This window comes from Protopterus annectens, chromosome 3.part0 (genome assembly GCF_019279795.1).
Source record: "Protopterus annectens isolate FY-2018-M chromosome 3.part0, PAN1.0, whole genome shotgun sequence".
NCBI classification, from domain to species: domain Eukaryota; kingdom Metazoa; phylum Chordata; order Ceratodontiformes; family Protopteridae; genus Protopterus; species Protopterus annectens.
In genome coordinates, this window is record NC_056731.1 from 588,800,295 (window position 1) to 588,822,902 (window position 22,608).

Genomic DNA, 22,608 nt, shown 5'->3' on the forward strand with positions numbered 1-22,608 from the left:
GAAAATCATCCCTGTACCTTGAAGGTAGCACAGCATCTGAGTGGAATCAGTCATTTACTTAAGGTCTCAGAAGATCCTATACTGCACTAAGGAAAGGGTAGAATGGCCACTCTAAATGAGTCATAACCCTGTTTTTCTCCCACTTCATATTGAAATTCCTGTTTGTATTACATTAACTTACATTTAAATTCTCTTTAAACAAGTTAGATTTTTTCTAAATTTTAAACCATTGTCATTTAAGCTGTATATATTCTTAATCAGTATTTTCACATCATGTCTAATTTGGTATAATTATTTAAACTTCTGATTTTTTTTTTTGATGATTGTAAACTTATAGCTCTTTATTTGCAATACTTTGCAGCTTTTCTCCCTGGATCTCTGCTGAAAACAGGCAGCTAACAAAGTAAGACTTTTGCATAATCATATTACAAACCTTTTCTCCAAGCTTTGTTAAACTATTATGATTTCGCCCTCCCTCAGATAGAAGGCCATTATGAAGGCCACATTCCCATGATGTCTTGATAAAAGGTTAGCAAATATCTTTGGGAACATATTTCTCCATTTTATTCATTCTGTTCTGGTCCTGTCTGCATCTGCTCAAAGACTTTTGCTCTTTATAATATGTATGGTTCAACCACACACAACTCTCTTCATCTCCCAGTTCCTGACATCCTATAGCTCTTACTGGACTTTCCTGAACTCCATCTCCTTTTAAGTATATAATCCTAAACTTACTTATAAGTAATCCAGAATTCCATCAACATGAACTGAAAAATTGTCTAAACAGAAATCTGCACTCTACTTACCTCGTTTAGCATTAAACTTTGGATCTTCCTGTATTTCAGATCGTTCGCAGTCGCTTCTTGTGGGTCTGAATTTTGAAGATGGTTGGGAAAACCCTCTGCTGGATTTAGGTGGTCTAGCTGTTAACAAGAATGAATAAAAAAAGCATACAGGTATAACATGTAATACAGTTAAAACTTTCTAAATATTCCACTTTGAAAGGAAAAATACTGAGTTGCGACCATCATGGTGTACCATAAAAAGTACTTTTAAATGTATGCTTTGACCGACAATAGCAGACAGCCCAGAGATGTACAGTACTTCACAATATTACTACATCATGCCATGTGCAGTAATGTGCATCAGTGGCTGGCTATACTTGACAAGACTACAGTTAATACTACAGTAATACTGTCATTATTACTTCCACTTAGTATAATCACACATTTAGAGGGCAGAAAATGGCTGCAATATCTCATTGCATTGCCTGAGGGATTCAGTACATTATAAACTTGTATCAACTCCACTACCCTTGCAGCTGATAGACTCCTGGGTGAATACCTCAAGATTGTAGCCAAAGCAATTTCATATCCCATATCCATGCTAATAAACAGGTCACTAGATGAACAACATATAATACTAATACACAAAGTCAGCAAGTTTACTGAATTAACTATCATCCAATTGCCATACCTACCAAAAATCCTTGCGAAATGCTTACACTCCCAAATACTAAACTACTTATTAATAAACTCCTGGCTGAAACACAACACATCCAAACCATAGTACCACTACAGCCCTTATCAGTTTCTCCAACACTGTAAATGAACAACAAAACAAAGGTAATCTTGTCTCTTCCATATTCTTAGACTTCGCCAAAGCCTTTGAGACAGTTTCTCATTATAAACTAACTGTACTCTCAAAACTCAAACTCCACACTTTCATGGCTCAAATACTCTCTCTCTCTCAAACTGTCAACAAGCTGTAAATTGAGAAAACACCCTATCCCCTTCTCCCTGTAAACTTAGGTGTTCCACAAGGATCCATTCTTAGACCCCTTATCTTCACCATATTCACCAACAACCTACACAAGGCTACCCTCCACGCCAGCCTAGTCCAATATGCTAAAGATTCTACCCCAATATGATCTGCCCCATCACTCCAACAATTACATCACCCAAGAATCCTTCTTGGAAATAGAAAAACGGCTGATTCAACTACTACTTAACCCTAAAAAGACCCAACTAATGTTATTCCATCCTTCTAAGGCTACTGACCCAATTCTGTCATTTACAATAACATGCTCCAACAATATCCCCATCACAACCATCATCAGAACTAAATTACTAGGAGTAATCATAGATCACAAAATGAAATTAGACAAATGTGTAGCTCAAACCATCACCAAGGTCCACAAAAAATTAGGCACCCTCTATAGATGCAAACATTACCCAACCTCTGAAAGTAAAGTCGCTATTGCAAGAGCCCATGTAATCTCCACACTACTTTATGCATCCCCAGTACAAACCAATTTAAACAGAGGTGACCTAAATAAACTATCTACTATAAAAAAATTGCTAAATTTGCCATTGACTCATTATATAGATCCAACCATTGCCAATCCCTAAAAAAAACTATCCTGGCTAGAATTTCTAAACCTACTTTTAATCAACTTACTATAGCCCACCAAATCCTCTATCACCCCAAAAAAACCCTGCCCTTCAGGGGCTACTACACCACTATTCCAGTAACTGTCCACTAAGAAGTGCCACCAAATCACTAGTTAACATTACTAAAGTAAATATAACTCTGGGGTCTCCCTCTATGCTGCTGCTGTCACAAAGGTATGGAATAACCTTCCTCTAAATATCCAGTCACTAGAAAAAAAACTCACGTGACTTCAAGCACCTTCTTAAGTTACATCTATCCAACTCATGCACTTGTTCCTGTACTACTCCTGGGTAAATACCAAAAAGCTCTTACTCACACCTCCCCTTTCTCATCTAAACTATCTCATTCAGTACATCTAGCCCCTAAAAGTATACAGAAGCATATTAGCATTAATAGTACTGCTTTCTTACAGCTTGCTGCGAGTGCCTACTGATACAACCATTATACAAATGCACCATTGTACAAAGGTGATTAGACTATATTTACCAGAAGCATACACTAGAAGAGAATTAACACTATCTTTTACTACATGTATAAACTTATTTTTATATATTGTTGCAACTACAGAATGAACTTCAAATGTTGCTGCCATTATAACCCTATATTGGCTTTATTACTCTGTGCACCACTGTTACCATAAAGTGTAAATTTTACCTCTACTTACTGTCTACTTTACTATTTTATTACTCTATTTTACTACTGCACTTCATTACTGCACTTTATTACTGTATTGGAGCTTTTCTCCCCAGGGCCCTGCTGAAAAGGGCACCCCTGCCCAGTCGGACTTTCCTGGTAAACAAATGTAAAATAAATTAATAAATTTATGAGTTACTTACAGTTCATGGAGCAGTACAATCACACTCCAAAATCATAAAAAATATAAGTGTTTACCTAGCATGAGACCCAATGTCAACACTTAGAAGGTGCTTAAAGTTTAAGGACTCCCTAAGCACCATTAAGATCCAGTCTCTGACTACTAACAGTAGGCAGCACCAGCTAGCAAACAGCACCAGAAGGTAAAACAGCTTTAGAATTTCACTCTCCCACATTTACAAATAGAAAAATGAGACAGATCAAAGTGTTCAGCAGCTTTTAAAAGGTGTTTTACCTTCTGCCCGAGGAGTACTTAAATTTCTGCCTATCCCTTGTAAAATTTTTTGTTTTCTGGTAAATCATGGACCATTACAGTCAATGCCAGAAAGAGTTTACTGCCTAAAAAAATAATCTTCATTGATCTTAAACAGAACACACAAAATCATTTAAGTGTCAGGTTAACTGCAGACATCCCCCCTCTGAAAAATTCACATTCATTAACTGGATATCAACATTCCCATGATTTTACCAGGTAATTATGAACATAATCTTTTTCAAGTCCTACCAGTACTATATACAACAGTAGTTAATTACTACTAATGTATTTTTAATTTAATTTGACTGATTACAGTATGACAATACACTCCAATCATCTATTTACATTGCACATGACCGTTATGCGCAGTTGACTTAAAGGTCAAGTTTTTTGCCTCCTAAGCACAAGATACAAGGTTCAATCTTGTCTGGCATTTGTATGTCCACCCTGTGTGTCTGTGGGGTTCTTCCCATCACCAAAAAATGTGCCAAGTGCTTCCATCACAAACTCAAACAATAGAACTGCAGGCAGCAGCACAGATTCAATATGGTGCCCTACAGGGGGGGAGAGTTGCATAAACCAACCTCTGAGCATCTACTGTGGTGTACAGTAATGTCATGATAGGAGAGCATGGATCACAGAGTGCATGCAGTGGCATTGCTAGCCACTCAATGGTGTAAATATGGCTCTAGGTGATTCAGTCAGGTTGACTAATGTCACCAAATGGGCATGGATATTTGCCAGTGATAAGTTGGTTGTGGACCCAGCCTACTCTTTTCTACAACAGGGACCCATGCTAATGGTAGAAGCGGTGTATGTCCCCATACTTACCAGTGTGTGCATGCCATAAAACCCAGCAGTCCAGAGTCAATAAGCTACTGGGCATCCTGTGCCCAGTTGCTCAGCTTAGATTACCTGGGATAGCTCTGTTGAGCGAAATCCAGATGTAAAACCAATGAAACTGTAAAACATGAACTAAGAATTGCTACACTAAATGTAGGTTCACTGATAGATGCAACTTGGAAATGGAGGACATGATGGTAAGGAGGAGGCTGGACACCCTATGTCTATCCAGGAGACAAGATGGAAGCTCAGTGCAGCAAAGCCACTTGGCTTGGGATCTAGAGTCTACTACTCAGGATGATGACAGGTCAAAATGTTTTGGGAATTATTGTGAGGGAGAGGCTTCACAAGACAGTGAGGGATGTCATCAGACTTGGTGACAGACTCATGGCAATCAGACTCCAGCCTAATGATAGGGCAGTATTCAAAATATCAGCCCATACATTACATCAGGGTTGTCATAGTGAGGAAGAGAGTGCATTCAGTCAATAGTTGCAGGAAATACCAGATAAAGTAGGACAACAGGAATGTGTGTTGATAATGGGTGACCTGAATGTATATATCAGAACAGACAACAGGATAGGAGGGCTGCCTGAGTCCTCATGTGTGGGCAACAGGAATTGAGTAGTAGAGACCATTCTAAACTTCTGTTTTTCAAATGGGTTGATAGTAACCAACACATGGTTCAGAAAGAGACACCATCATCATAACATACACCAGTGGCCAACATGCAACTCAGATGGAGTTCCGCCTGGTGAGGAAAGAGCATTGGGGTACAATCAGTGATGTTAATGTCATCTCCAGGGAAACAGCTTGTCACCACAATCAGCTGTAAACAGTGGTCAGAGAAGGCTCTAAGATGAGAGACCAGGCTGAAGACCTGGAAGTTGACTGTAGAGAAAGCACATTTCAAGGAATTACAGATGGGCTCTAGCACCTCAAGAAGAGAAGGAAATAAGTGGAGTTGAAGAATGGCAGTGCCTCAAAATCAGCATGTGTGGACAACAGAACAAGTATACAGTAGAGTCAGGTATGGAAATATTTGTCAAAGGGGTTGCATTTATTTCTATACACACTGTGCTGATATAGTCACTTCTTGTTCACTAAGGCCATTTATAATAGCCAGCCCATGAGACTCCAGGATCCAGTGTTGAACTAAGTTTTATAGTTTGCTACATCACACCGCATAAGAAGTGCTGAAGTACTTTTATGTGCTGGTATTTGTTACAGAAGTGAATGAAGGAGCTGTATTGTATGTGTGTTGTAGCCTGCCCCCTACAACTATAATTCCTTTATCCTTCAGTTTCCATACCACCTCTGCTTCACTCTACATCTCGTATCTCTCTCTTCCAAACAGATCTCTCTCCTTTTCCCCACTAACCAAGGCATTAGGCATCAGAGTTGCATCATCTCCAGGGGGTTTATATTTTCTATATTTTTTAATCATTTTTTTTCTTATCCAGCATCATCGTTCCCCTCCAAGCTCTTATCCTCAGACACTTGATCCGTATACACAACTCAAATCGTTTTAATTTGTACCTCACCCTCACTTATTTAATTTAATAAAACCCTGCACTCATTCCTTGTAATCATCCCCATACAGCATAGTCTCAGAAGTCATCCCACATTCCCCTTTCCCCCATATTACACTTCCACCATCTTTCATTTGCCCCAGGGAACATTCTTGCTAGTCTAGTTGGTGTGTTGAAGTATTTATGCAAGCAACTTCCTTTGCAACAAATGCTGTTAGCTGTATTATCTATGACCATTCTTTAGTTATTTGCCCGTGCACATCTACCCATCCTTCCTTCAGTTTCTGAACATCTAAACCCGTTATACTCAAGATACTTATGCTTTCAGTAATATCTCCACCATTCCACTTCCCTCATCCCCATCTCCTTCAATAATGGCTGTTCTTCCCCTTTTTCCCTCTAACTTATTCCACCCCTTGGTATTCTCACTTGAGCTTCTTGGCTAATGTGAACTCTTCTTGCATTTCAGTCAAGTTTTTAAATCCGTCCCCTTACTACCATCCAAGGACAATATTTCACCATTGCTCATTTCCTCCTCTACAGCAGAGGCTTGATATTTATCCTTCATTTTACCCCTATGGGGAGTAGCTGCTACCTCAACCCACTTAGCTTTTTAGACTGCTATATTTTATTGAATATCCACATCTCATCAGCAGGATCAATCCCCCTTCTTGGAGAACCTAGCAGCACCCCAACCAAATCCTCTCCATCACCCAGCTCTACATTCATTCCCTGATCATGCCTTTCCACCTGCTGGTACTGGAAATTCTTTAGTGTCTCTACTGGTGGAGCTGCCAGGTATGCTTGCACATCTGGTGCTCCCATCCCTCTTTTTTTTTTTGATATGCCAAGATTCTTCCGTACTGCTCTAGGTTCCTCTCCATCCCAGATGTTCTTCCATACTGCTCTAGGTTCCTCTCCATCCCAGATGTTCTTCTGTACTGCTCTAGGTTCCTCTCCATCCCAGATGTTCTCCCTTCATAAGTTGCTTAACCTTCAAGTACATTCCCTTTGGGAGTACCATCCAAAACATTTGCCAGGGTATATTAACTATGGTATCATGAACAATTACAAGATCTGTACTCTGATACTGATACACTCTTATTCCCCTCCATTTTTCCATCCGACTTCTTACATTTTCCTATATCTCACTGTATGTAGCCTCTATGTATCTTCCACCGTATCCCTTAACCAAATACCAGATAACAGTTTCATAGTTCTTATTGCTCAGAAAATACCTGTTAATGCAACAAACTAAAATTAGGGACAGTTTTTAAATAAATATTGTTCTAATTCAATCTCCCCTTAAGCAAAGGGACAGAGAAGTATAGCTAGCTAACAGCACTTACCAAGAGCTTTTCTGGATTTCAAAACTGAACACTTCATGCTATTACACTTTTTTTGTAACTTGTAGTACATGTCACAAATAAAAATCCTTGCACTTCAAAGAATTCTGATCGGATCCCTGAGCATAAACCCCCACCCCCCTTTTATATGGATGCCAAGATTAATTCAAATTTCTCTCTCGAACTGAATTTCTTGACATCCATCTCTTAAACACAGAAGATTGCTATAATGAGACTAATCAATCTCATATAGTTTGGTGGTCCAGAATAAGTGTACAGGTACCAACGTTTCTCTTTACCCACTGTCCAAGATGAATGTACAGGTACTAAAATCTCTCTATACTCACTGTATATGTGCCCTGCTACATGTTCATGTGAAGGCACTGGTACAATCTGCAGATACTCATCTAGTTCATGTTGGATGCATAGAGGGAAAGGTAAGATTTAATGTACTAGGCTCAATCTGCTACACAACCCAAAGCACCTGCATTGGGTTTTGGCCCAGACCATGGCTGAAATGGATCTTTCAAAAATCATCCCACTGCCTCATTAATACATAGCATAACAGTATTATCAATAGTAAAATAACAAAAGAATGCTAAACTGTGGTCAAAGTGCATTTATGAAAATTAGAAAAAGAGCTTGAAGTCAATGGAAACATTACTAAACCTCTCTGTACACAGAAATTATTATAAACCAAATAAAGTACTTAACTTATTCAGATTACCTTTGCAAATTAAGAGTTGTTTTTGCTCCTCCAACAACACCTCTTCCTGCAGTGCATTAACACTACTGCTTGTAATGGTGATAACCAAGGCTCATAACAAATCTGAATGCAAGAAGGGGGTGTAGCATTGAACTTCACAGTACTCCCATCTTTAGGTACGGGTGCAGGCTTATGAAATTATTGGTGGAGCTCTAAAGGTCATGCTAAATAGTCATGTGATAGGTCAAGGCCTTCTTAACAGAAACTGTTGCTATACTATATTCAGTTATGAAATCCTCAGCAATTTATTTCCAATTTATGTTGAGGCCACCCTATTTGTGAAAGACTCCCTTACCCAGTTCTTGCCTTTCTTCTGTTTTAAAAAGATAGCATCCCCTTGCACATGTACAATCAAAATTTTATTTTTCATTCTTTGTTAATTGGGAAGTATCTACAAGACTAGCTTCAAATATGGTTCTAGATCTTTGGCCTGTTTTAAATGCTCTGCTCTGAATGGCATATTACTTACGTTGGTGGTCCAGGCTTTGAACCTCTGATGTGTGGGATTTAGCTTATTTGCAGCTTTTTACTTTACAAAAAAAGCTAGCATATCAGCCATTAAGAACACTAAATATTTACAGACAAGTGACGTACTCAGTATTGATGCTGCTGTGTCAAACAAACCTAATCCAATGCATCATGTATCTCGTTTTAATATACAAAAGGAGGCTATATGACTGGCAAGCTAACAAAGTTAATAACTGCTCTCACAGGCACACACACAAGGAATGTTGCACAAGCAAATATATTTCTTAAATGCATGTAACACAGGGCATATTCTATTTTATTTTATTTTTTGGGAGATAATCCTACCACCCACTATATCATGGACTTGACTTCCTTTTGTTTATCTAATAATTTCTTTAGTTTCAATCAATCTATTTACCATCAACTGAAGGGCACTGCTATGGGGGCATCTTTTGCCCCCATGTATGCCAATCTTTTTATGGGTAAATTTGAGTTAGAATATGTATACACTAATAAATTTTATAAACATCATGTCTTGTGTTACTACCGCTACATAGATGATTTAATATTTCTTTGTAGCGGTGGTATTGAATATGTTCATGAGTTTTTTTCAGATCTTAATAATAATAAATATAATCTACGGTTTGATGGTTTACAATTTGGTGGTCAAGTCCATTTTCTAGATATTTTGTTAACAGGTATATTGGGTGATCATACTACTGTATATCGTAAGTTTATGGATGGTCATCAGTTCCTTTATGGCACAAGTTGCCATCCCCCTCATACTTTATCTGCTATTCCCTATGGAGAAATTATAAGATTATCCAGATTGTGTAATAATGAATTTGATTTAGAACAGAATATATATGATAGTATCATTATGTTCTTAAAAAGAGGATATAATATGGATATATTAGATTTTTGTATTAATAAATTAATGAATAAAACCAGTTCCATTAATGGTAATAAATCGATTATTAGTAAAAATATGGAAATGAATATCTACTTGCCTTTTATTAATGAGGTTAGTTCTAATAGTAATTATAATAAATGTTTAAGGAGTTCTACACATGAAGTGCAAGATATTTATTTTGTCACTACATACAATTTATGTAGTGATAGAATTTGGAATATTATTAAATATTTTTGGAAATTTTTAATTTCAGATAAAAATCTTTATAAAATTTTCCCTGTTGTTCCTAAAATATCTTACAAGAGAGGCCAAAATTTATCTGATAAATTAATTAATACTTATTATATTTCTCCATTAGATAATATATATACAAATTTGATTACAGTAGGTACTAATCCTTGTGGCCAGTGTAATATATGTAAATTTATTAAACCATATTTTGACAATATTAATGGTATTCCATTTATTCCTACTAATAATTTTTCATGTAATTCTGTAGGGGTTATTTATTGTGTTAGATGTCCCTGTAAATTATACTATATTGGTGAGACAAAAAGAAAATTTAAAACTAGAATGCAGGAGCATGTTAGAGATATCAAAAAAAGAGTACTAACTAGCCCTATTGCTGTACATTTTATGGAATGTCATAACAGTAATATAGAAATGTTTGAATGTTGTGTTTTAGAAAATATTTTCATTAGAACTGGAGATGATAAATTAATTAAAAATATTTTGTTATTTAAAGAAACCATTTATATTTTGAAGTATAATACTATGTCTCCTAATGGTTTGAATTTGGAAGTAAATTTAAAATGTTTATTATAAATTTGTGTGACTAGTATTGCATCTTTCTTGTAACTTAGATATTTCCCTTTTAAATGTTATTATATATTTTTATTGGTTAATTGATTTAATTGCTTGATTAATTATGCTATATATTGGAGTGGGTGTGTGTTTGTAATTATACTCATTGAAGGCTACTATGCCGAGGCGCTAAGCTGTAATAAATTTCTTCTCTGAACTGGCGTTGTTTTTCAGGCTGTTGCCTTTGCTCTTTTTCGTTGTTTTTGTGACACACACAAGGAATGTTGCACAAGCAAATATATTTCTTAAATGCATGTAACACAGGGCATATTCTGCTGAGCAACATTTGCACTGTTGATTTTATATACAGCAAATGGCGACCTGGCCTGATGGCCTGACCCTCTCATCATAAACAGAGGAGCAGTAGTTATTTTGTATTCTTGGCTAAGAGTGGATTGCAAAAACTGACCTCATTAAAAGCAATGTGTGCTAACTTGACATCTTAATACATTAGAAACCAGGCTTCACTGATGTGCAGCAAGTTCTCTTGTGGAATCAAACTGACCAGTGTTCTGTTCTGTAGCTTGAGCTATAGTGCCTTCACTCCATAATTACAAATACTATAAGCTAACTCAGTCAGGGGTAAAAATTCCTAGCCTGTTGAAGCAGACTAATTGTTATAAACCAAACTGTGATTCATTAATTTGTGTTATGTCTAAATGTCCTTGTATGGAAACCCACTTAACTCCTTTTGTATCTGCCATAAGAGGTGCTATGGACAGCCTTGAAAAATTCTAAGCAATTAACGACTGGAAACATAAAAGGTGCAGCTGTTAAAGAACAAGTATGCAAATGGAAGCTCCTTTTAGGGTACAAGACCAGAAAACAAAAAAGGGCAATACTGATACCAGTAAAAGGGAATTACCTTCAATATCACCTCAGTTACTACAGAATCTAACCCATGTCCACCCCACGATAGGTTTACTACCACTGACTGGTGTTGCAGTAAAAGCAAAGCTTACCAAAATAAACATTTTCCTGAATGAGATACACATTTTATACATATATAAAAAAAATATTATATTATAAATAATCACAGATACCTCTATCTATACACATATATCCATATTTATTCACATACACACATGCTTTTATAAAAATGTACACATCATAAACATGCATATACACTGTACATTTTTTGCACTGTTGTGAGCTGAACATGGAAAAAAATGAGATCTCATGTTAGTGAATCTTGGGAACAGAACTATCATTTATTTGCATGCAGATGTTATTGCTCTTCCCCAAAACACACCCAAGACTAGTGTTGGCTTTACCCACTACTCCGATTCCACAACACCTAAGAAGTGACCATTTCTTATCTTCATTTAGAAAACGTGCCAGTATTAAAATTATTACACTGATTTCCTGCATTTATAACTAGTTCAGCAAGTTTTGAAGTGATGAAATGGGCTACTGCTCTTGCGCTGGTTCAGATTTACTATATACTGAGCATCACAACACGATTATTTTGGTTGGCTTATGTGCACTTGCTGTTTGCTTAAAGTTTGTGTTAGTGAGTGCTACCACCATTTTTTGCTGGGCTGTCATTATGCAGTCCAGATCCCACATCTGGAATGTACTGCACAACATGTGGCGCATTGTTGAATACTGCTCTATAGATACAAGTGTTTTCACCAACATGCGCTGCAACATACCAAAAATGGACATCATCTTACAGGGTAACAATTACTCAATAGAATCTGTGCTGCAGAACAGAGCTACATACTGATGTACAATGTACAAAAGTGATGTGCACAGAGGAACGTGGAACTTTCCCTGACCTATCCCGCATTTCTAAATTACTCCACTGACGTAGCATACAATTATAAAGAAACCACTGAGGTATTCTCAGATTACAATTATAAAGAAACCACTGAGGTATTCTCTGATTGCTAACTGCTACTACATTCTTCAGCACTTAAGACACCTCTGTCTGCTGCCCATTTCACAGCTTTGTGTACTCTGCTGCTGGAAGACTTGATGCAGTGAAATAACAATAGCAGTTCTATCTGCAAACTGACAATAGGGGCCCATTATATTTGCACTCCTATTCCTCTGCCCTTGTAGCAATAGAGCTTGACCATTGTTGGCACATCAGTACGCTGTACTATTCTGGCATTACAGCCATTTACTGCTGTGGTTCACCAGATTGCCAACAATTCTTAATGTTTACTACATTTATATTTCACAGTCACTGTAACAACCATTACACACCATTTACTGTGATCATGCTTTCGCTTTAGCGAGGAAATAGTAATTTTGCAGATTCATCACTGCCGCGTTTCACTGTGTTAGTATACATTGAGGACACTCCCACACATATATACCAGCTCCACAGTCACAACAGGGAAAGTGCAGACTCCATCATCACTGATAGCGGTTTACAGTAAAATCGCTCCCATTATCATCTCTGAGAAACTGCCTTTTTCCCCATGTGTTCTGGTCCTGGTGGGTCTGAGACACAATACAATGCATCGTTGCATCACTTCTCCTACTTTCCTTTATCTGCCAGGGCACTAAACCAGATGCTGAACCTGCTGGTCCTTTACCCCATTCTTGGTTTGTCATTGTTCTTCCAATTACCTGAAACATATCTTATGCTTTAATTTATGGAACCTGCTACTCCACTCCTATTCATATCTTTGTCATTCCTGCACCAGTTATACTTAGGCACTCTCATGACCCATTGATTTTTATTACTGGCCCTTATTTCTGAGATCCCAACATGTACATCCTCCTCTCTTGCACCAATGCTTGCTGCAAATCAATTTTCCTACCGAACCTCCCTGCATCACACAGTAATGCTATCAATACATAATCCAGGTCACCTGGTTTCTTTCTCTGCTACATTCTGCATTTAATTTTTTACCTTCTGTCTTCTGCATAAACTGGAACCTCTTCTGCGTCCATCACTCTGTCTACCTTCTATCTCAGTTTAAATGTAGAACTCTTGAGATGTACTTTTACAAACTGTGCTAAACACAGCTGTCCTTACAGAGAGCTGGTATCCTTGCAAGTTGCAATTTCCAAACAAATTAGAGCAGCAATGTCCACAACTGGGTATAAACATCTTAAACCCAATGAATATTTGATATTTCCTAATAAAAAAAGCTGACATACATTATATTGGTGCACCTCTATGGAAACCTTTACTTCTGTGGAGGAAATACCCTCTTCCAACCAAGTAGAAAAAGATCAGAAGATAGGGCACAGCTAGATCCTGACTTCCAGCCACTGCCTGTGTAGAGTCTAAATTTTTCCCCATGTCTGCCTAGGGTTCTTCCTACCTCCCAAAAACATGCTGGGTGTTTCCACCAAAAGGTTCATCTTTACAAGTATATCAACCACATATACCCAAACTGAATGTAGTCATGGGCAGCACCACAGAATCTAGCTGGCGCCTGTAGAAGGAAGAATTGTGCAGACCAACCACTTCAGGCAGTAGTGTGGGCAGTACCGTCTAAACAGGACAGCATGGATTGAAGACTGTGCATTGTGAAAGGGGCAGCCATTCGACAGTTAAAGAGCTGGTTTTAGGCACCTCAGTCACATTAACTATAGTCACCAAAAATAGGCGAGATAAAGAATTCTTTACTGAATATAGGTTCACGGACAGGAAGCAGATTGGAGGTTGATGACAAAGGATGAGGACAGGGTCCATATTGTGTATTCACGGAAATAAGGTCAAATGCAGTGCAGTAAAGCCACTTGACTTTGAATCTAGAATCTATTACTCAATGAGAGGACAGATTAGAAATGCCTATGGAATTTTGGTGAGAAACAGCCTTCTGACTGCAGTCATGGTTTCAACAGAATTCTTTACAGACTCAAGGCAGTCCAGTATCAAAATAGTCTGAATTATGAACACTGTCCTAAGTCCCACAGCAAGGCTATAATGTGAGGAAGATTGCAATCAGGCAGCAGTTACAGAACCAACCTATCCACCCATCCACCCTTCCATTTAAAGTAGGACAACAGTTGGTGCTGATAATGGGGGACCTGAATGCTCCTACAAGAGCAGAGAATAGGATATGGGAGTTCTCTTTTTCACATAGGTGAGGCAACAGTAATAAAGGGGAGGCAATTCTAGACTCCTGTATGGCAAATAGCTTGACGGTAGTCAACACATTGTTCACTCTGGTGAAGCAGCCGGCCCACGGCATAAAGCAGTGGTGACCACAATCAGCTGCAAACAGTGGTCAGAGATGGAGCCAAGGTCAACAGAGAGTAGGCTGAAGAACTGGGAGTTCCATTCAAGGAAATACTCTGGCTGTAGCATCCACAAAGAAGAGGAAGAATGGCAGCATCTCAAACTAACGTGTGAAAACAATAAAACAGATTATATAATCAAGCTAGGCACGAAAGTAAGAGACAAGGAAAGCTGGTAGTGGAATGAAGAAGTCTAGTTAGCTATCAAAAGAAAGGAGCACAGGAAAAAGTGTGAGGTAAAGAAGGAATACTGGCTGCTTAGAGAGTCTAAGACAGGTGACTCACTAGCAAAGCACACGGCATTAGAGACGCAATCTGCTTCTGGAAAGTGAGGGAGGAGATGATACAAAGTAACCATTTGGCTACAAGGCAACAAGACCGATATCAGAGTCGTCACACTGTTCAACTGAGGTGGCAGCAAAAATATGCTCATCAGCCCACAGATCAACAAAAGGCAACAGCAGCTTCTGAATGAAGACCACCACAGAAGCTTGCCTACCCATGCACTGCCTTTGGTGAAGGAGGAAGCACACATCCTGGAAGTCAGAATAGCACTAAGGAAAAAATTATGTCTGGGAATACAGTATGGTTACTAACTCATGGCATGCATGAAAAAGATGATGGACAACTTGGGAGAAATGACTCCTGTGGGTACTCATAGCAGTATATAGTCAAAGGTGCAACTCAAAAGACTGCACAATAAACATTCTAGTACCAATGTGTAAGAACAAAAGAGATGAAGTGCTGTGGGCATTACAAAGGTATCAAACACCATATGAAATTGGAGACTGTGATTAGGAACAAATATGGAGTGTAGTAGAAAGTGTGATGGGAAAGGAGCAGCTCAGATTCAGATCAGGATGCAGCATAATTGACTCAATATATTCAACTCACAGACAGACAGTAAAAGAAGTTGGAGATGAGGAAAGAGTATTTTTTCAGCTTGGAGAAAGCATATGACAAGATCCCAAGAAAGCAGATTTGGGCAAACCTGCAATAGTCTGAAGTCCAGGAAACCTCGGTAGATTTAGTGCAAGCCAAGTACAAGGCCAAACAACAGCAGTATGAACAGTGTGTCCAAACTCCCGGATGGGTTTCCAGTTTTAGTGGGTATACATAAAGGTTGAGCTTTGAGCCCACTGCTGTTTATACTACTGATGAACTGCATTAGCAGATCTCAGGGGACAGATCAGCAAAGCTGCTGCATGCAAATGATGTGGAACTACAATGAAACTCTGAACAGGAAATTCAGCAAATGAGGAAAGAGAATGCAAACCTGAAGGCACATGGCACAAAACTGGGTACAAACAAGGCAGATGTCATGGCAGCAAATGAGAGAAATCAGAAGATGATGAAAATTGAGAGAGAGGGGGAAAATAGTTGAATAGAGTAACAGCTTCAAGTGTCTGGTAGGGATAACGGGAAAGAAAAGTAACTGAATTAAGAGGTCAAAGCTAAAATCAGAGTTGCTGCAGACAATTGGCAAACAGTATCAAGAATGGGGGGCAAAGATAGGGACAGATTTTAAATATTGTTCTTATAAACTTGGAAGGTTGCTAAAATAGCACTGGTTTTGATATACATTTTTGAAGGATTTGAAGTCTGAAACTCAAACGTACAGTGGATATAAAAAGTGTACACGCCCCTGTTAAAATGCCAGGTTTTTGTGCTATAAAAAATGAGACCGCAATAAATAATTTCAAACTTTTCCCTCCTTTAATGTGACCTATGACCTGTACAATTCAATTGAAAAACAAATCTGTTAGGGGTAAAAATATAAAAAATAAAAAATGTACAATACGCTGGTTGCATGTGTGTGCACACTTAAATGAATACTTTGTTGAAGCACCTTTTGATTTAATTACAGCATTCAGTCTTCTTGGGGACACACCTGCCATCAATTAGTCTCTCTGATTAACCCCAGATAAAGTTCAGCTGAACTAGCAGTATTTTCCTGACATTTCCTGACATTTACTCAGTTGCCTGCTACAACAAAAGCCATAGTTCGCAGAGAGCTTACAAAGTATCAAAGGGAGCTCATTGTTGAAAGGCATCAGTCAGGGGAAGGGTACAGAAATATTTCCACAGCATTGGATATACCATGGAACACAGTGAAGACTGTCATCAAAAAGTGGAGAAAATATGGGACAACAATGACATTGCAAATAACTGGACATCCCTCCAAAATTGATGAAAACACCAGATGAAAACTGGTAAGGGAGGCTGCCAAGAGACCTACAGCAACACTGAAGGAGCTGCAGGAATTTCTGGCAAGTACTGGTTGTATACTATATATGACAACAATCTCCCATATTCTCATTATGTCTGGACTACGGGGTAGGGTTGCAAGATGGAAGCCTTTTCTTACACAGAAAAACACCTAGGTCCAGCTAAAATTTGCAAAACAATACATCAAGTCTCCCAAAAGCATGTGGGAAAATGTGTTATGGTCTGATGAGACCAAGGTTGAACTTTTGGCCACAATTCCAAAAGGTATGTTTGGCACAAAAACACTTTGCATCACCAAAAGAATACCATCACCATGGTGAAGCATGGTGGTGGCAGTATCATGCTTTGGGGTTGCTTTTCTTCAGATGTAACTGAGCTTTAGTCAACATGGAGGGAATTATGAATAGTTCCAAATTCCAGTCACATTTGGCCCAAAACCTTCGGGCATCTGCTAGAAAGCTGAAGATGAAGAGGAATTTCACCTTTCAACATGACAATGACACACCAAGCATACATCCAAATCAATAAAAGAATGGCTTCACCAGAAGAAAATTAAAGTTTTGGAATGGTCCAGCCAGAGCCCAGACCTAAATCTAATATCTGTGGGGTGACCAGAATAGGGCTATGCACAAGAGATGCCCTTGCAATCTGACAGATTTGGAACACTTTTGCAAGGAAGAGTGGGCAAATATTGCCAAGTCAAGATGTGCCATTATGATAGCCTCCTACCCAAGAAGACTGAATGGTGTAATTAAAATCAAAATGTGCTTCAGCAAAGTATTAGTTTAAGGGTGTGCACACTTATGCAACCAGCTTATTGTACATTTTTTATTTTTTATATTTTTTTCCCCATAACAGGTTTGTTTTTCAATTAAATTGTACATGTTATAGGTCACACTGGAGGTGGTAAACGTTTTGAAATGATTTATTGTGGTCTCATTTTTTTTATATCACAAAAGCGTGGCATTTTAACAGGGATACGAAAACTTTTTATTTCCACTGTATATCATTTAGAGACTTCTATCCTGAGATCACCCAAGAGATTTACCAGAAAAACAAATTTTATCATCAATAGACCACAAATATGAGGTGAAAATCTGGACACTTAAGAGATATGATCAGTATAGCACTTGAGCGAAGAAAGCCAAAGAAACTGAAAAGTTGTACAACAGTGTTACAACCAGTACTTCTGTATGGCTCAGAAAAGGAAGGCAAAGCAGCTGAGGTAGCTAGAGATGTAGATGAAATGCCTGAGATGGTTGATAAAATGCACACTGTGGTACAGATGAAGAAATGATGACAGAGTGGAAGTCAAAGTGACTCTACTTGCAGAGATGATCAGACAGAACAGTTTAAATGTGGTTTAGGCACATGTGTAGAAAAGCAGACAATGATTTGGTGAATAATATTTTGGGAGAGTTGGGAAGAAGGCAAGAGAAAATAAGGATGCCCAGCCAGCAGACAAGTAGATTGCGTGAACAAAGACCTGAGAGAGTTGGACATGAATAAGAATTGGGAGAGTTGGCGACAATTGATGTCACACCCCGATCCCATGTAGAAAATATTAGAAAAGGAGGCTGATACTAAAACATGACAATTGACAAGATAATTTTAATGTTATCCAGTCAGACTTGTATATGTTCTACCTTAACATCTTCAGCATAGAGGATCACGAGCAGATCTGTGACCATAACCACTATTGCATATTCAAGACACGCATGCCAAGAAATTCATCTTGAGAGCAAAGTTTGAGAGGTGAATCTTGAGAGCAAAGTTTGAGAGGTGAATCTTGGCATCCATGTTGAGAACACAATGTAGGGTTATAATCTGCTGTCTTTCTCAAAATTCTTTTTAGTGTATGGAGAAAAGACTATTGCTCTGGATTTGAAAGTCAGTAAAACAGTGGGGGAAGTTGATATGTGGGAGGTTGGCATAATGGTTAAGGTGATGAGGTGGGAGGTTGGCATAATGGTTAAGGTGTTTGCCTTACAGACACAAGTTACGGGGTTTGATTCTCACAGGGTGCATTTGGCTAGGCTTAAAAAATGGTCCAACAAGGGAAGTTAGCCTAGTACTAATCTATGAACTATGTCTTACGTATTCCTTGCGTAAGGAAAGAAATTTAAAATATTTTGTGTACTTCAGCAGACAGCAGGTAGAAATGGGAGTTGAAACAGCTGTTTCATTCCCTGCTGATGTTTACTGGTCAGCATTGTCAGCTTTTAGTGCAGACACTGTTAACTACATCTCTAAATTTTAGGTCGGGCCTACTGCTATAGCAGCACTGAACCAAGTGTAATCAGGGTACTCCATGCACTACAAGTACTTTAGACTTTTTGTTTATGAGAGCTGTAGTGATTTACGTAGAAGAAACAATTTGCATCATAAACACAAGTTTAGTCCCTCTACCTTGAGTTTTAACGAAGTGCTGAAAATATACAGCTCTAAATATGAATGCATCAACATGACACTATGCATTTAAAATGAAGTGATCAAGAGTTCAGTTCTGCAACATATACATTACAACGGCTTCACATGGTTACTAACCCCCAACAGCAACATCACTAAACAGATAATATGGATACCAGTTATAGTATATCAAGATATTTCCATTTTAGATGGAGGAGCAAAGCTGCTTGGTGAATTATTTTACTTTATCACGCTTCACTTTCACACAAATGGATGCTGTTCAGCTTTAAATTTTAATACAAGTAGTAATTTATTCTACAACCATTTTAATCTCTTGGAAATTTTGCACAAAACATTTATCCCTTAGTACATGATGGCATCAATTCTGTTTTAGCAAACTAATTTATTAAATCACTTAAGTGTAAACCAGACCTTACTCCTAAATCTTCAACCAAGACATAAGATTATGAATATCTAGGCTGGACGTTATCAAATTTACTTCATAATATGCAGATACATTTGCTAAAAACTTTGCTGAATTCTCTCTCACTTGAATTTTAACATGTGATGAAAAACTGTATTTCAAATGTAGTGCTAATCACGGTCATGTTGATGTGAAGAACTTTGCATGCTTTTGATGAATTTCAGTATGTTGTTTTGTCTTTCAGCTTTTCGGTTAGGGGTCGCCACAGCGGGACTCCAGTCTGCTAATGATTGGTAGTTGATTTTTATGTGCCGAGTTACCAGCCCTGATGCACAACCTTCAACGAAGGTACGCCCATTCACACATGTCTCCACGCAGCTGAGAATCGAACCAGACAGCATCTTACTGTGAGGCGACAACACTACCACAGCACCACCACCGCGGGTCTTTTGATGAATTTCAGTATGCTGAGCTAATTACTCACTCAGGTCAATGTGTTTTTTTGACCCACAGGCTTTTCATTTTAATCAAATTCTGGTGCAAGCCATGTAAATAATAAACATTTCAAGATAACACAGTTGTAGAATTATGGAAAAAATATTCAGGTAACTATATTGTATGCTTTGTTTCTCCAAGGAATCACAAACCACATGTCCACTGAAAATAATATACCACAAGTGGGCGAATGATGCATATTCCTCCTTGCAACTTCTACTTCCAACTTATTTAGCAGAAGTACTTTGGGTTCTGTCTGCTAGCCACTTTCAAATCCCACTTATAAAGTGATCCTTCAAGCTCCTATAAATATGTTTGCGCAGCAAGGGCACTATTATTTATTTACATATTCTCCAGAAAGCAGGAAAATATGTTTATTTTCATTTACTTGTTAATCAGGTAGCTTGGACTGCTCCGTGGACCCTTGCCAGTCACGACCCAAAGCTATAATTGTACAAGCAGTTAATAGATGCACAAATGAAAACAGCCAATATAGTGTACTGAAACATGCAAATCAATATTACAGTGAGGAGAATTTCATCATTTAAACTGTGATCACCTAGGTATTACCAAACAAGTATGCTCACAGTTTTTACAAAGAAAGAAACCTGCAGAGCAAATATCCTAACCAGCACAAGATGAAAAATTCACAAGGGACTTGTATTCATGGGGGTGCAATATAAAATGCAGAGTTAATAACCATGGCCCTGAAAATATTTGCAACTGTAGACTTTTTAGATATTATCAAAATTTATCCCTGATAAATGGATAAGTGCTGCAGTTTCTGATACTTTTAAGTAAAAATGTTTAAAATGGCTGAAGCTATTTTTGAGAATGCTTTTCTTTAGTTACAAAGTTAACATATGCCTTAACTAATGACGGTTTTGATGATTAAAATTGAACAAATGGCATAACTATTATGAACTGTTATGTCAGAATAAAGTTTAGCAACTAGGAGTGGACAATAACAGAAGAATAGCAGTTTACAGTTGAATGCATTTAGAAATATGGTTCTGTCTAAAGGTTAATGACGCAGACATGGTTTAAAGCAATGCAGAGCACTCTGGCTGTGCAGGGCTATAATGCCCTCCATACATTTACACTACTACAGTGCAGAGGAAAAGGAGTAGAGCTGCCTGATCTTTCAACCCGGAAAGACTCATTCCAAGACTGGGAAAGTAACAGGATGCATTAGAGCTTCTTCGTGTCCAAACAACCATCAGAAAGATCACGTATCATATATAAGCTAGCTATATATGCTTCCCTCTATGACCAAAGAAAACCATGATATCTATCTATGGAAACCCAATACCATTTTCCTAGGTGATCTAGGATACCAAACTACTGATTATGAACTCTACATCACTGCTAATGCACAAGCACAGTACCCACCAGGGGGATCATTATCTTTGATCTTGTCCTTACTAATATGGGGGCATCTTGCACCATCCTTTGGATATCTTCATCACTTGTTAGGTCTGACCATAAAGCCATCTCCTTTGAAATAAAACTGAAACCAGAGATCCCTTCCACCTAAGGTGCCTTTAAAATGTTTTCCAAGACAAACCTACCTGCTCCCAAACTATACACTGGCAAACATCAGATCCCCACCAAACCCAGTTAACTCCACTGAATAGATGGAACTGTTCACCACCACAGTATATCAGCATGTAAACAACTCCCTGTAGGAACAAATGCAGGGCAAATCCCAGGAGGCAACCCCTATGGTGGAATCATAAAATCAACAACCTGTGTAATAAGATAATTTTGACCTAAAGTCAAGTAAGTCAAGCAGAATAATTCCAAAAATCAGAGAGCCCTCATCACTGAAAAACTCACAAAAGCAAAGTTTGAGACTAAAATAATCAGCCAAACCAAAAGTAAATCATAAGGCTTTTTTTTTACTTGGGTTTGTAATCACAGAAACACAATGCAGTAAATGCACTAAGCTGATCATTCACAATGTTACCATGAATCTGCTGGTCAATAAATTCAGCTCAACCTTTTCCCTTCATCTATGCTACAAGATGCATCTGAAACAGACTTGCTTCCAGCTATTACAAAAGACAAAGTCCTAAAAGTTGGTTGAAAAGTGAAAAATACTGCATCAATAGGTCCTGATAGTATCTCTGGATCCATCTACAATAGCAAGAAACATGACTTTGCAACCCTGTAACAAACACTGTTCAACCTTATTCTCCATGCAGCCTATGCACCAAGTGAATGGAGAACAGCTACAGTTATTTTCCTTCATAAGGGATGACTTTCCACAGACCCACACAATTAGACAAGTCTTACCAGCCTCATATACAAAGCATAGAACGACTTATGGATAAGCAATAAAGACATATGGAACCTCCAAACTTTGGAGTCCTCTCAGTTTAGATTGGTCAAAGGTAGGTCATACTTAACCTGGTGGGCATTTTAGAAAAGGTCACCAAAGCAATGGATGAAGGCAAAAATGGTATGGCACATACTGCATACTTTGACCATACCAAAACTTTTCAGTCTTCCACTCAGGCAGAAA

General features: G+C 38.2%; 1 protein-coding gene across 1 annotated transcript in view; it reads right to left on the minus strand.

The window, feature by feature from the left end:
- The window catches only part of LOC122796481, a 506,341-nt gene that overhangs the window by 55,007 nt on the left and 428,726 nt on the right, over positions 1-22,608 (minus strand). Inside the window, exon 5 of the mRNA XM_044064991.1 lies at positions 807-923. Within this exon, the coding sequence (XP_043920926.1) occupies positions 807-923 (117 nt within the window). The remainder of the gene's footprint in view (positions 1-806; positions 924-22,608) is intronic.